Here is a 14,073-nt window from a genome sequence, read left to right as displayed (position 1 = left end):
CAGGCCTGTGGCAGTGGAAGCACGAAGTCTCAATCCCTGGACCTCCAGGAAATAGCCTGTGAGTTTTAAAAGCCTAAGAAGTTATGTTAAATAGCCCTACTCTGTCTTATATCACATAAATAGATACTTAGATGGATCTTGATTCCTGAAGAGGAGCTCAGTCCTGCAAAGAATGTAAGTGGGCAAAGTAAAAGCTGCTGTGTCATGTGAATGGTACCGGTAGTGGACTGAGAGAAGAGATGGCAGATGCTTCTAAGTAGCAGTATGGTCAGGAAAGGCTTCATTTAGGGCGGTAGTGTTGGAATGAGGTTTCAAAGGGTGAGTAGGGCTCAGATAAAAGTAGTAATTAGGACTTGAAATAAGCAAAGGCTGGGTGATGGGAAATTGTGCTGGTGTTCAGGCAGGACATTCTTGTTTCAACCAGAGTAGAAAACGCATAGTAGATCTTGGGACGAGAGCTCGAAGGTAAGTAGTAGGGGCTAGATAATGAGGGGCTTTGACTGTCAGGAGTTTGACCTTTCCTCTGTAGGATCTGAAGAGTTTGAGGGAAACTCACTGAAGTGAGTACCAGACAGAAGGGCAAATACCAAACTAGAGACAGACCAGTCACAGGCCTCTTTGTTGTTAGAGATAACAAAGGCCTGAACATTGATGGGGGAAGATGATGAAATGGGGCTGTGGCTTTGCCTGGCTAAGAAGGGCATGGTGCACTTTCTGACAGGCACATTTTTAAAGATCCTTTTTCTTTTGGCTTGGCTTATCTGTGTTCCTTATTTAATCCAGCCCAGTACCATAGCTGCTGCTGTTGAATGGTTTTGTCCTGTGTTTTGTTTCTCACAGATTCTCTTAAATCCACCTGTTATTCTTAAAGGTTCTGGTTAGCTCTTGCATGGATTATTAAATTTTCCTCTCAGACTGTCCATCATGGTGCCGCTACTGTTCTGCCTGGAATTAAATCCCTTCTGACTTGACAAATGGCTGCCTCAAGTGGCAGGTGTCTTTCTGCGCCCTTCTTGAAGGCGGTGTTAACGTACCATTTGATGAATGCTTGTTTAGTACCTGCTGTGTTCTAGGCACTAGGAATATATCACAGAGCTGGATAGACCAAGTCCTTGCTCTTAATGGTGCTGACATTGTTATTAGACAATACAAACTAGTAAACAGTTTAATCCAAGATTTAAAAGTTGGAAGGAAATCAAATGGGAATGATAGAACCAGATGTCTGAATTGGGTGGCAAAAGAAACCCGAGGAAGTAGTTGTGTAATGCATTTATGAGTCTACATGACTCTTCCACTATACTGAGCTGTTAGTAGCACCACCTTGAACTATAATCTGTCTATTGGCTCTTAAATGAGTGACTAATGGATTATGTGGCTACTCCTCCCCTTTGCCAGTAGTCAGTACACTACCTGAAACTCTTCCTTAACTCTCAGATAAGTTACTTTAAACTTTCTGCAGGTTGTCTCTCTGCAGCGAAGGTAAGAGAGATGCAGTCCTTACCCTAGAGAGGCTCACAGTCTCTGGGCAGGAAGGTGATGAAACTGCTTTGATGTACTCTCTGGACCTGCACAGAAAGCAGTGTTTCCTGTGGAAGGCCACTCTTGACAGCTTCCCTCCAGGTGTTTTAATTACCCTAATCTGTACTCAGGAAGGCTGACTCACTGGTAAAACTATATTCGTCTATAAAACCAGACTCTAGTGTGTTAATTCATGAGGAGAAATATGTCTGGTGCGGTAGACAGCCCCATTGGCCTTACTGTGTTTTAGCAGCACTCAGGGATCTTGGTTCTCTGACCAGGAGTGGAACTGGTTACCCTGTGGTGGAAGGCCAAGTCATAACCACTGGACTGTCAGGGAAGTCCCTTAGTGTGGTTCATGTAATCATACCACTTGAGAAGCCTAATTAAAGTCAAGAAAAAGCTCCATGTAACACAGCAAGGAGACTTTAATTCTAGGGATGGAATGTTGACCAACATCCAATTACCTCTCCCACAAGCCTGGCTGCCCCCCTCCACCCCCCCTCCCGCCCCCCAGCTTTCCTCCCCACGTCAGTGGTTCCTGGTTCTGTTGCATCTTTGACCTGATATTATGAAAGTGAAAGTGAAGTTGTTCAGTCCTGTCTTTGAGACCCCATGGACTATAGCCTCCCACACTCCTCTGTCCATGTGATTTTCCAGGCAAGAGTACTGGAGTGGGTTGCTATTTCCTTCTCCACATGTATCTCCCCCCAAATGGCACATCTTTTACTCTTTTTTAAGAGTCACTCTGCCATTTTATTTCAGGCCTTGGGATCTGTTACTTCCACTTTTGGATTGTTTTGCTTATTGCTTTTGTTGAGTCTATCCTATAGCTCCGGGCTTGGGGGTGAGGGTTGGGGGGAAAGTTTTCAAACTCTTTGTCTTTCCCACTTTTGCTAGGATATTCAGGCTACCCTGCTTATTCAAATCTGTTGGACATTGGTATCAGATAAGGCCTAAAGTTCCCAATGTGCTAAATTATAGATGGCCTATCAGTAGAAAGGTAGCATTAAATGCTTTTATCAGGTTATGACTGAGGTGTGTAAACAGGAAATCCTACAGATCAAGGATCAAGGACAGAAGTCCAGTGAAACAGATCCAGGGGTCATTAAATCTAGAGTGTCCACAGCAGCTGCGAGGCTAGTTTTCAGGGGAACGGTTAACAGGAAGGGATTGGGGGGGGGGGGGGAATGGGGCTTCGAATAACACTGAGCCCGCCTCTTGTTCTTTGAAGATGGGAGCAAGGCTCTGTTGGGGAAGCACAGAACACGTAGGCCTGTTCCACCCGGTCTCTGAGCTTCAGGGTTCCCCAATAAAGAATGAGCAAGGCGACAGCTCAGGCTTCTTTGTGCATAATATCCTTTAGTTTCGTTGTAAAACTACAATTCCAAGAAGCAGAGGCTTGCAGGAAAAGGGAAAAAAAATAAACGAGCGGAATACAAGAGGTGGTAACGCACCCCCACCCCCCCCCCCCCATCAGAGTTAAGTCACTTTAAAAAGCCCAGGCATCCAAGCTGGCGCCCATGGTCGGCATAGCAACGGCGCAGGCGCAGTTCTGGCGTAGGCTTTCTGGGAACTGTAGTTTTCCCATCTTTGGGAGAGCCCTGTTATGGACATCCTTGCACAGCCGTACCAACACCGGGGCCGAATGCACTGTCCAATGGAGGGGCTTGGCGTATCAACAGTTAACACCTATAATAGGAAACAGTATACGTATAACTGGGCTGGTAGGACCTCAACAAAGCCCTAGTAAATGCTCAAGAGTTCAGGAAGATTCCACAGAAAGCTTCATGCGGTAAATGATGAGAACGGATTAGGCATTTCCCCGGGGGGACAGTGGGAAGTCTGTAACGATCCTACAAAATTTGGAAGCATGAGAGCAGTTCTGGATGTTTGAGAACATCAGGGTATTGAATACCGGTTGGTGAACAATGGGGTCTGAGGAGTCAGAAATGGAAAGAAATCAGATCCTGGTCTTGAATGCCAAACCCCAAAATCTGGACCTTTTCTTGAATAACCTTATACAGAGCCAAGCAATATGAGTGAGCCCCTTCCTTTTCGTTCTCCTTTTATTCATCTTCGTTTTGACCACTTGCCACAGCATTCTGTGCCTTCGTCCCAAGAACTCAACAAGGGTCATGGTTGAGATAAGAGCTCAGGAAATGTTTTCTTAATGACCAGATTTGAGTCTTTAGAAAAGCTTGCAACAACAATAAGAAGAGGGTAAGAAGAGAGTAAGGCTGGATGTAAAAAACCGTCAAAGTTCAAAGTAAATTGCTTTCCCAATCTCTGATTTTCCCTCCATCCAAGGTTTGAAATCTGGCAGCTCAAAGGCCATTTCCATGATGGGTTTTGTTTGGTCAGCACTTAAAAAAAAAAAAAAAGTTAGTTACCCCGCTTTTTAAAATGGAATGTTTCACATTTAAGCAATAACAAAAAATTCCTGGGTTCTCGTGAAAAATGTGAAGAATTGACAATTTGAAGCCCTGATTCTTGACAGCAACAGAGTGGAGCTGAGGAGCTGCTGCCCCCTTTAGACGGGACATATGCTCTTCAGTTTGCACATTCCCCACCATTCCTCTCCCCCAAACTGAGGCCAAGGATCAGTTTCCATTTATCATAATGCTTTTGTTTTCATTTCCTTACAGTGAGCTGGCTCTGGCCTTAGAGGCTTTTGAATTGCCCATCTTTGTACTAATTACCCCACCTGGTTTATTGTGATCCACACAGTCGAAGGCTTTGGCATGGTCAATAAAGCAGAAATAGATGTTTTTCTGGAACTCTTGCTTTTTTGATAATCCAACGGATGTTGGCAATTTGATTATATGCAGAGTACATCATGAGAAATGCTGGGCTGGAAGAAGCACAGGTTGGAATCAAGATTGCGGGGAGAAATATCAATAACCTCAGATATGCAGATGACACCACCCTTATGGCAGAAAGTGAAGATGAACTAAAAAGTCTCTTGATGAAAATGAAAGAGGAGAGTGAAAAAGTTGGCTTAAAGCTCAACATTCAGAAAACTAAGATCATGGCATCTGGTCCCATCACTTCATGGGAAATAGATGGGGAAACAGTGGAAACAGTGTCAGACTTTATTTTGGGGGGGCTCCAAAATCACTGCAGATGGTGATTGCAGTCATGAAATTAAAAGACGCTTACTCCTTGGAAGGAAAGTTATGACCAACCTAGACAGCATATTAAAAAGCAGAGACATTACTGCCAACAAAGGTCCATCTAGTCAAGGCTATGGTTTTTCCAGTGGTCATGTATGGATGTGAGAGTTGGACTGTGAGGAAAGCTGAGCACTGAAGTATTGATGCTTTTGAACTGTGGTGTTGGAGAAGACTCTTGAGAGTCCCTTGGACTGCAAGGAGATCCAACCAGTCCATCCTAAAGGAGATCAGACCTGGGTGTTCATTGGAAGGACTGATGCTGAAGCTGAAACTCTAATACGTTGGCCACCTCATGTGAAGAGTTGACTCAATGGAAAAGACCCTGATGCTGGGAGGGATTGGGGGCGGGAGGAGAAGGGGATGACAGAGGATGAGATGGCTGGATGGCATCAACGACTCGATGGATGTGAGTCTGAGCAAACTCCGGGAGTCTCTGATGGACAGGGAGGCCTGGTGTGCTGCGATTCATGGGATCACAAAGAGTCGAACATGACCAAGTGACTGAACTGAACTGACTGACTCCACGTGGTATCTGAGGAGTGATTCAATGAAATTAATATTTTAGAAAGATTAGTCACTGCAAAACAGACTGAAGTGAGGAGCCAGGAGGCAGAAAGGAGGAAATAAATGGAAAATCTATTGAAGGTATATTTGAAAGCATTCAGCCAGTGATTAAATATTGGATGAAGCAGGAGGAAAAGGCAAAATACAGCTTTAGAGTTTACTACCTGAATGGCTGGAAAGATGCTATCACCAAAATTAAATGGGAGAAGTGAAAGGGGTGGTGGTGATCACTACCTTGCTACCTCTAGTATTCTGTAGGCAAGGGCCATGAGTTACCAATTCCATAATCCTCCAGTATTGTGCTGGACATGCATTAGGTGCCCAGGAAATTCTAGCCAAACTGAAACTGATCTAAGGTGGGGTACATATCTGATGAGGGGGGAAGGAAAGAACTGGAATGCTGGAACAAAACCAGTACATCGTGGGACCTCAGGCATTCTCCTCAGAGTGGATGAAACTAGAGCTTGGTGATAGTTAATGCGTTTTGGAGAAAAACCTATGCAAAAGTCCTGAAGCAGAGCAGGAACTTGGCATGCAGAAATGGAAGTGGGGAGGGAGGAATCGGTATCCTTCCAAGGAAAAGAAGGGAAAAAAAAGAGCGAGAGGTTGGATCGCAGGATTTTCCTGGAATACACGAAAGAGCAAGCTCTCGGTCAGGGCATTAGGCAGGGTTTTGGACAATGAGGCTGGGGAGGTTGGAACACTGGACTTCTCTAAACAGTTTTGAGAGCTCATTGCTTAAAAGGAAAAGAAATCTGCAGTCCAGAGCCACTGCTGCACCCCCATCTTCCCTGCCTTGGGGGTCACTGCCATCAGGTCACTGATCGAGGAGGGCTCAGAAAGGGAAAGAGGCATAGCTTCCACCGCAGCACCTGCACCCACCAGGCAGAGCATCAAGTGTGTGGTGGTCAGCGAAGGGGCTGTGGTCAAAACATGCTACACAAGCAACACCTTCCCCAAGGAGTACATCCCCACAGTGTTCAACAACTATAGTGCCCAGAGTGCAGTTGACGGGTGCCCAGTGAACCTGAACCTGTAGGACACAGCAGGCCAGGAGGCATATGATCACCTCCGCACACTCTCTTACCCTCAGACCAACATGTTTGTCATCTGTTTCTCCACTGTCATCCGCCTTCCTATGAGCACGTGCAGCACAAGTGGCATTCAGAGGTGTGCCACCATTGCCCTGAGGTGCCCATCCTCTTGGTGGGCACCAAGAAAGACCTGACACCCCAAAGGCGCCCGGCCCTGCAGCAGGATGGCATCAAGGAAGTGTTTACCGAGGCTGTCCAGCAGCGCCAACCCCACGCCGATCAAGCATGGGCAGTCCTGCGTCCTCTTGTGACCTGGCACTCAGCTTGGAGGCTGCCCCTGACCCCTCACCGGTTGCCCCTTTGTGTCTTGGAGTCTCGTCTGCCCCCAGCTCTGCCTTAAGGACTAATTCTGGCACCCCCTTGCTTATGGGGTCCCCAAATGTCTTTTTCTCCTTAAGGGGACCCACAGGGAAATGGGCTTTGGGCCCTGCCCCATTCTGCTTGGAAACGCCAAGTATTCTTGAGAGCTCACCCAGGTCAAAGTCGGACGCCTCCTCCAAGAAGCCAACCCAGTGCCTCCTCGCCATTTCCCCCTACTCACCAGTTGACCTAGTTTTCCACACAGATATTGCTGCCTGGCCTAGTGCCTTCTCTCAGGAGGGCTCAGCAGACCCTAACCTCTCCCTCACTGCTCTTCAAATTGCTCCGCCCTCAAGATGCTCTCCCTTCCACAGGGAAGAAGCCACTGAATCGTAGTAAGATGAATGTGCCCTAACCTACCCCCATGTTCCTGGGCCTCAGTCACCTGCTGACTGACTCGGTCCCACCCCCATTGGGCTCCTGGGGCCCTTCTACCCCCATCAGCATCAATAAAACCTTCTGTCTCCAGTGAAGAAAAAAAAAAAGTTTTCAGCCCAAACCCCCAATAAATATTTATTTACAAGTGATTTATATGTACAACTAATGTAGTATTATGCTCTTTATAAACATTAACACACAAACAAGAAATTAAAAAACACAAAAATTAGAAATCTACTATTTTCTTCCTACTTCCCCAACATATATCACATACACTATATGGTACCCACACCCTGCGCAGCCGCCCCAGCCCCAACCCCACCACCACTTTGGGGCTCCTGCCGTAAACAAGGGGAACCTCTGGAGGTTCAGAAACAGAGGGGCATGGTATCTGACGACTCTCTAGAATCCGCAAACTTTAAAAACTGAGACACAAAGAACGGCGATTGTGTTAAGAGTGCTTTCCACGTGCCAGGAAACGCCTCAGTGCTTTGGTGGTGGTTTACTCGCTAAATCCTGTCCGACACTTGAGACTCCATGGGCTGTAACCAGCCAGGCTGCTCTGTCCATGGAATTCTCCAGGCAAGAATTTTGAGTGCCATGACCTCCTCTAGAGGATCTTCCTGACCCAGGGATCGAACCCTCTTCTCTTACATCTCCGGCATTGGCAGGCGGGTTCTTTACCACTAGGGCAACCTGGGAAACCCAGTGCTTTAATAGAACTCATTTAATCCCCCAAGGAACCCTATACACTGTATTATTATCTTTTAAGATGATTTTTATCTTAGATGAAACAGCATAGTGAGGTTAAGAAATTTTGCCAGGTGACACAGGAGTGGCGGAGCAAGAACTGGAACCCACTCTGGGTGTGTCCGCACTCCATGAGCTTAACCGCCACTGGAAGGGGATGAAGAGGGTTTCCTTGGTCAAGTCCCTCACCAATCATAGCTGTGGTGAGAGTCCCAAGCATTGTGGGAGGAAGCAGCAGGAAATCACTAAACCCCGAGAATGCCTCTCACGCGGTTGTCTGGGTAAGGTCCACTCGTCCGCAGTCTCTGGAAGGCAACTCAGTCGGCCGCGCAGGCGCAGACAGACGGGCTTGGTCTCTCTGGTTCCGGGGCGACGGCGGAAGGCAGGTCGGCTCCCGGCGTCGCGCTGCAAGGGTCGCGCAGCGGGCTTACTTTGCGGCAGGCCTCCTAGTCGCCTGAGGATCGTCTAGGAGAGGCGGCCAGCGAGGAGAAAAGGACACAGCGGCCGGACGGTAGGGGCTGTGTGTGTCCGCTGGGCGATATAGCCTAAAGCGCGTCCTTCCGAGATCTCTTTAACAGATTTCCTCTTGGCTTGCTGGGTGGATGACCTTTCTCCCTGGCCATGTTTTCTGCTTTCCCAGGCTCCTTGGTCCACACAGCCTATGTCACTGAAGACTATAGACCGCGCCTCTCTAGGCTCTTTTTCCAGGTTGACTTAACTTTCTGACAGACTCAGACTTGGCCTTCTGTTTCTTAACCTGAAGTCTGCGTTCCTTAACAGCTTGCTGCGTGACCATGCGGGCTTTAGGCCCCGCCAACCTCTGAAGCTCGTTTCATTCTCCCCGACGCGCCCTCTGCGCTCCGGCCGCGTCTGGGTGCTCAGTGAACCCCAGACACAGGCCAGCACCGCGGCTGTAACTCCTGCAGTGTGTGCCCTGTTGAGTACTGTCACCGACCTGCACTTGGTCCGCATCAGACGCCACCCATCTTTAAGGCGTGTTCCCAGTTCCCCGGACAGAATAGGTGCTTCCTCCTCACCTCCTGTGCTCGTCCGTTGATTCCCAGTTCCCTCTGTGTGTCCCCATCCTAGTGCTGAGGCTGCAGCTGCTCCCCACCCGCCCCATCCCAGTGACTGGAACATCATTACTCAGTAAATGACTGAAAGAATGGGTAGAAAACTTTAAAATTACATTCACCTGTAAGTCTGCCACTCATAAACTTATTTGTTGACCTTTTTCTGTGCTTCTTTCCTGTCTTCTTTTGAAGTTTTTTTTTTTAGCATTATTGTAAACCCCCCCTTTTTTTCATTAAACATTAAAATGTATATTTCATGTGTATTATCCACTCCCCACCATTGTCTACCAAATAGGTACTGGATTTAATTACTCATTTCTCTTACTTCATTGGAGGCTCAGACGGTAAAGAATCTGCCTGAAATGCAGGAGACCCAGGTTTGATCCCTGGGTTGGGAAGATCCCCTGGAAGGTCATGGCAACCCACTCCAGTATTCTTGCCTGGAGAATTCCATAGACAGAGGAGCCCGGTGGGCTACAGTCCATGGGGTCGAAAAGAGTGAGGACATGACTGAGAGACAAACACTTTGACTTTCTCTATTGTTGCACATTTAAGTTGTTTGAATTTCTGCCCCCTACCCCCAACAATTATTGAGCTCCTACCTGACTGGTCCCTATCCTCAAGGTTGTTCAAAAGGGAGATATGCATATGAGTAGTACATTACAGGGGTGAGCAAGGTACTATGAAAAGTCTACGATGCTGCTGCGGTGCTAACACCGCAGGATGACATTCCTGCTTCAAGATGGCTTCTTAGAAGTGTCATCTAAGTTGATATGGATCGAAAAATGTAAAGAAATGTTTTTATGCCTGTGCTTTTTTATTTCAGTTATTTCTTCAGATCTATCTCAGAGCATTGGGATTACTGAGTCAGAATATTGAATACAGGGACTTCTTTAGTGGTCCAGTGGCTTAGACTCTACACTCCCAATGTAGGGGCCTGGGTTCAATTCCTGGTTAGGAAACTAGAGCCCATTTGCCAAAAGAGTTCACATGCTGCAACTAAAAGATCCTGCATGCTGCAACTAAGAGCCTGTACTGCCAAATAAATAACATATATTTTAAAAATTCAATAAAACACACTGTTAACTTCTGATTAAAATGACCTTATCAATATAGAGGATTTTTAATGCATTGGTTTTTGGTTCAAGTTCCCTTTTCCTTGAGTTTGAGTTTTGTGAAAGCACAAAAATTGCTTATCTACCATAAACTGGAAGAACTTGTGTAATGAAAAAGTTTGGGGAGAAGAAATTGGGAGACTAGTACAAAATATCTTTCTAAAGGGTTGTTTGTCATAATTATCTCATTTTTCTCACAAGTTTCTCTTTTGACTGTGATTTTATGGTATTCCTTTTTTTTTTCCCCTTCCACTTCAGCCATGCCTTTCTTTGATGTGCAGAAAAAGCTGGGTGTTGACTTAGACCACTGGATGACAATCCAGGGTGCTGAGCAGCCTCACAGGATTCCAGCTCGATGCCACGCTTTTGAAAAAGAATGGATAGAGTGTGCACATGGAATCGGTAGTACCCGAGCAGAGAAGGAGTGCAAAATAGAATTTGAGGATTTCAGAGAATGTCTGCTTCGACAGAAAACGGTGAGGAAGTGATGAAGATGGGAATTGAATTACTTCCTTATTTCTCTAGAGCTACTTTTAAATACTTGTCACTGATCTTTGGGCATTGACTTGCCCCATGTGAATTGGCAAAACTTTTGTTTGAAATACCTTCTCTACTTAGGTACCATGTCAAGGAAGTTAACTGTGTTAATTTGTTCAGTGGTCTTCCTCATATTCTCACATTGGGTTGGCCAAAAAGTTCATTAGGGTTTTCCCATCAAACTTTTTGGCAAACCCAGTGTTTTCCTTAGCATTGTACCCTGCTGCAGCCATCAGGTTAGAAATTGCATATGTAGATTTCCATTTTTGCCTAGGCTGTAAAGAGTAGTAACTAGTCTTGGGTGTTTGTCCTTAAAAATGTTTGGGCAAATATGTTTCAAATTCATTGAACCCTCACTGGGGAAGAGATTAAAATCCTGCAGCTCTATTACACTGAACCTGATAAAACCACCTCTAGATTTCTACTCTGCAGAAGATGGAGATGTTAGTGAGATTGTTTTAGGTGATCCTGACCAAAAATGCGGGGGAGAAAGTGTTAGTAGCATAGTGTTAACTTCCTCAAGAGTTGAATGAATTGCATAACATATAGGGTCCTGTTCTCCTTTAGAGAAGAAATCTTTAGCTGTGGGCTGTCATTTTGCCTATATCTGTGCTCTACATATAACATAGGATTATTTTTATTACTGTCAACTCCTTGGGGTTCAGAGGTGCAATTTAGATTTTCAGTTAACTATCTCTAAAGTTATCTGTATCAATTTTAAAATAGCTTGTCTTTTATAATCTGCTATTGGTATTTGGGTGAAGTAAAGCCAAATTTGGAAGGAATAAGGTCGTCAGGTAATAATTTTGTTATGTTCTCTGGAAGAATATTGATCATTGAGTGATACTGTGGTAGACAAGGAGTGGGTGGTGGCTAGCCACCAACCAGCTTGTTAGTTCACAGCATGTCATAACTTCTCTTCTGTGGGCCCCACTTATTCCTTGCTCAGATTAACACTTGATTTATTGTAGAAAATTTACACCAAGAAGAGACAGTGTGATGAGGTGGAAAGAATATTAGATTGGGAGTTGGAAGAGCTGGATTTTGATGCTGGTTTTACCACCACTAGTTTTGTGACTTCAAGAAAGTCTTTCCCATCTAATCTTGGTTTCCTTATCTGGAAATACAGTGTTGCTCTAAGGTCGCTTCCTCATCCTGTGAATTTCTGAAGAGAGATGTTACCATTTTAGATGTCATCTAAGTGAAGATGTTAGTGAATCAAAGAATTAGAATCAAGCACATTTCTAAGTTCTTAGAATGTAATAGTACATATATTTCTTGCAATAGTCTCCTATGAGATGCTTTAGAATTATTTCCCCCACTGTATGATTAAAACATTGAAGCAAGGAAATATTAAATCCATTACCTAAGGTCACATAGCCCAGTAAGAGGAGGAAATAGCATTGGAACCTGGCAGTGCTGATTCTAGACCCTGTGCTTATATTCAGAACACCAAGTCATGATTGGTTCTAGCTGGGAGAGATATTTGACGTATGGCTGTGTGATACCTCAGCCATAACTAGTATTATGTTGGGAAATTCTTTACTAGAGAAATGTGAAGAATACAGTTTTTTAAATGGTTAATGTTTAGTATTGGGAATACCTAAAGTTTCTTTATACTGAAGTTACATCCTCATTCTTTAAAGTTAATGGGATGTTTAATTGACTGTGCTACCTCTTCATGCCTTTGTGAAAACCTAGTCATTCACTCAGAAAGTATTTTTTGGATCACCTATTGTGTCAGGAACTATTCCAGGTACTGGGAATATAGCAGTAAGCAAAACAGCACAAAGTCCCTGCCCTAATGGAACTCATTCGTGGGGTAAGAGTTGGGGGTGGGATACAGAAAATCTACAAACAAGGTAAGAAATAGTGTGTCAGGTATTGGTAAGTACAGTGGGGAAAATAAACAGAAGGATAGGAAGCACTGGTAAGGCTGCTCTGTGCTTCAATGGAGTGCTCCTAAAAGAGCCCAATGATAGAAAACATTTGAGCAGAGACTTGGAGATTGTGAACCACATGCACTGGAGGGAAGAGGAAGCAGCAAATGGAAGGTCTCTAGCTGGAGCAGAGAAAGCTGGAGGAAAGTGTAAAGACATAAAGTCAGAGAGAAGGGTCTTATAAGTCCTTCTAGGGAAGGATTCAGCTTTTCCTTCAGTAAGATGAAAGCCATTGGGTTTTGAGCCAAGGAATAGTGCATTAAAGATTAGTAAGTCTTATTTTCCATGTCACAGAATCCATTAATTATGGCTCTCACACAGTCTTGGATAGCTTGATTTTCAGCTGTAGGGGACGTCCTACTGAGGGGAAAAGACAGAACTCAAGGCCCTGCCTATCTGAGTGACTACTGGCTGAGCACATACTGTGTCTTTCTGTGTGGTCCAGAGACCTCATTTACCTGTTTCTGCTTCGTGCATATCTAGTGAACAGTCACCAGCATATGCTGTGAGGTGATGTCAGCTTTTCATATTTTTAAAGATTTTAGTATGTACAAATATACCTCTTAAAGCTGCTATATCTCTATTATTTTTGTAAATGCTTATATTCCTATATATAATAGGAACATATTAGTTATCAGTTTTCAAGGAGGTATTACTATATATATATACAGCAGAAATTGATTTGTTAAAAGCTTGAGAAATTGATTCTTTAAAGATGGGATTTATCTCAGAGGCCCTCCAGGATTAAAAGCTTCCATAGTTTAAAAATGAAACCAGTTTTTGTATTCGGCTTCTCCAGTGTTCACTTTCTGGTGCATATCTCCATCTGAGTTTAAATATTTTCCTCCTTTGACAGATGAAACGTCTGAGTGCCATCAAGAGACAGCGGGATAAGCTAATCAAGGAAGGGAAGTACACACCTCCACTTCACCACTCAGGCCAGGAGGATCTTCGGCCCTGAGCGGAGTAGCTGCCAGTGGCTGGAGACTGATTCTCATGTTCTGTCTTCTCTGCTGGAAACTCTGCGTACTAAAAATCCCCGTGTGAGAGTGTCTAAAAATAAAGGATTGCTCCATCCTATTTGTTCTATTTTCTTTTGGATCATACTTTTCAATAATGAGGTTGCAACCTATTTTTTAAGTTTGGTAAAATGCCTTTACCTTAAAAATTAGCATCAAGGGAATATCAGTGGTATATGAGTACTTCTGATGGAAATGCTTAGACACATGTTTTTAAAAGAAAAAATTCAGATGTAGAAGGGAAGGTATGATCCCTAGAAAATTAAATGTTGAGAATATAATGAAAACCTCAGATACCCTGAGCATTTCTTGAACTATTTTTTGTCTTAAAATGCATATAACATAAAATATACCATCTCAATCTTTTTTTTCTTTTTTTAATTTTTGATCTTGGGGCTTGCAGGATCTTAGTTCCCCAAACTAGGGATCAAACCTGCATCCTCAGCAGCGAAAGCAGAGTCCTAACCACTGGACCAGGAAACCAAAAAATTCCTCATTTTAACCATTTTTCAGTGTACAGTTCAGTAGTATTAAGTACATTCATATCGT

At 44.4% G+C, this 14,073-nt stretch overlaps 1 protein-coding gene and 1 pseudogene across 1 annotated transcript; both read left to right on the top strand.

Moving 5' to 3' along the window:
* The first annotated feature begins 5,798 nt into the window (after positions 1-5,798).
* LOC110139258 (rho-related GTP-binding protein RhoG-like) lies at positions 5,799-8,351 on the top strand (annotated as a pseudogene).
* Positions 8,249-13,585, top strand: NDUFS5 (NADH:ubiquinone oxidoreductase subunit S5). The gene is made up of 3 exons (XM_020896921.2): positions 8,249-8,351; positions 10,287-10,504; positions 13,362-13,585. The coding sequence occupies exons 2-3, from the start codon at positions 10,289-10,291 to the stop codon at positions 13,464-13,466; spliced, it is 321 nt and encodes a 106-aa protein (XP_020752580.2). The 5' UTR covers positions 8,249-8,351; positions 10,287-10,288; the 3' UTR covers positions 13,467-13,585.
* The last annotated feature ends 488 nt before the right edge of the window (positions 13,586-14,073 follow it).

The sequence above is a fragment of the Odocoileus virginianus genome, chromosome 5 (genome assembly GCF_023699985.2).
Source record: "Odocoileus virginianus isolate 20LAN1187 ecotype Illinois chromosome 5, Ovbor_1.2, whole genome shotgun sequence".
Taxonomy (NCBI): domain Eukaryota; kingdom Metazoa; phylum Chordata; class Mammalia; order Artiodactyla; family Cervidae; genus Odocoileus; species Odocoileus virginianus.
The sequence above is the reverse complement of the archived record's forward strand: the minus strand, read 5'-3'. Positions and strand labels throughout refer to the sequence as shown.